Source organism: Brassica oleracea, chromosome C1 (assembly GCF_000695525.1).
Source record: "Brassica oleracea var. oleracea cultivar TO1000 chromosome C1, BOL, whole genome shotgun sequence".
NCBI classification, from domain to species: domain Eukaryota; kingdom Viridiplantae; phylum Streptophyta; class Magnoliopsida; order Brassicales; family Brassicaceae; genus Brassica; species Brassica oleracea.
In genome coordinates, this window is record NC_027748.1 from 5692257 (window position 1) to 5694032 (window position 1776).

Below are 1776 nucleotides of genomic sequence, written 5' to 3' on the forward strand. Positions count from 1 at the left end.
TTTTTTGGGGATTCAAATCTGTAGGCTCTTGGAAATATGTAAATAACTGCTAGCACTTTGACGCATAAGCTTAGTTTTGTCAACTTAATCTCGTTCATAATGAGAAATTGCACGGTGAGACGAGATTTGTTTTCATTTGTTAACTTTTACAAACGAGATTAAGTTTGATATTCTTGCATGCTAATTGCAGTTATATGAATATCTTGGATCACAAGAAAGCAACACTGTTGTGCTACAACAAAAGCACTCTATTTATTGATAGCAAGGTTTCTCACAACATAACAAACAGCATGAAAAGTAAACATATATATAAATTATACAAAGACATAAACATAACATCCGGGGGAAAACTTACAACATGATAAAACTGATACAAATATTAATAATTGTGAACCCTTCAATCGATCTAATTTTGTTTACATAGAGAGAAGAAAAAAAAAACGCTTTTATCATCAAGGGTGAGTGAGACCACCGCAATCGCTTCCACCGCCAATTCCTCCCAAGCCACCAACTCCGCCTAGACCGCCTACACCGCCGAGTCCACCTACACCACCACCAAGACCTGAACCACCACCAATTCCACCTATTCCACCACCGAGACCTGAACCACCGCCGAGACCACCTACACCTCCTAAACCACCAATTCCTCCTCCTACTCCGCCTACAGGCAAAACTCCGGCGACACCACCGACTCCACCGGCTACACCACCAAGACCTGCTCCGACACCACCAACTCCAGCAGCTCCACCGATCCCAGCAAACGCAACAAAGTTCTTCTGGTCGTCAAGGCCAGCTCCGACATTCTTGGCCGGGGACGGTCTTGGGGCCGGTCTTGTGGCAGTGACGGACTGAGCCACAGTGAGAGCAACGAGGAAAATGGCTAAACACTTTATTGCCATCTCTTGTTAATCTTTTTGTTACTTAACTTTATTGTGTGTTTTGTAAGTAGAGAGTATGTAGTGAAGAATGCATGATACATTGGGAGGTTTATATAGGAGAATGAACGGTTAAAACTAGGGCTATGGAATGACACATGGAGATAAGTTGTAAATGAATGTTGGACCATCTCATCTCTTATCTGTTCGATGCAGATCCCTCCACGTCTACAGTTACTTTCTACTACTCTATATATGTATCTATACAATTTGTAATTAGGGTTATAAGTTATAACTTATAATCGACAAACGGAGCAGATTTTTTTTTTTTCAAGTGGAGCAGATATATATGGTACAAAGTTATTTAGAAAAAGTAACTAAGTTATAAGTTATAGAAATTCGTATTGGTTTTCCTTTGTTTCAAAATCTAGAGTTAGGTCATATATATGGGCACTACTAGGATTTTACCACCAGTATTTTTCCTAGCTCGCATTTGTTTATATTGATATACCAATGTACTTTTGCATCATTACTTGTACGCAGATTAGACTTAACATTAAAGTGTTTTAATCAATCTCATATAAACGGCCGTAGTTATAAGAAACTCTGGATTAAAAATGTAGATATACTCAATGAAATTTACATGCATACAAAAATGTAGATATAAAACGAAAATGTATATAAAAATAGTAGTTTATAATGTACTACATATATACAATACAAGTGAAATAAATGTGAGCATGCAGGGCATGTGGCTGCACCCAAGCCCAAAGTTAGTAGAGAGCATGTAAATGCATTGACCTTACAGTTGGAAGACAAAAAATATTAATATGGAAATTAACAACAACAAAAAAATCCGTAAATACGCATTTCTCGAAAAGATTGATAAATATAGTTAAAC

The 1776-nt window shown here is 37.6% G+C and overlaps 1 protein-coding gene across 1 annotated transcript; it reads right to left on the reverse strand.

Moving 5' to 3' along the window:
- Positions 1 to 233: 233 nt before the first annotated feature.
- On the reverse strand, positions 234 to 978 carry LOC106292273 (glycine-rich cell wall structural protein 1). Its single transcript, XM_013727878.1, has one exon. It carries the CDS (start codon positions 897 to 899, stop codon positions 453 to 455), a length of 447 nt encoding a protein of 148 aa, XP_013583332.1. The 5' UTR covers positions 900 to 978; the 3' UTR covers positions 234 to 452.
- Between the last annotated feature and the right edge of the window lie 798 nt (positions 979 to 1776).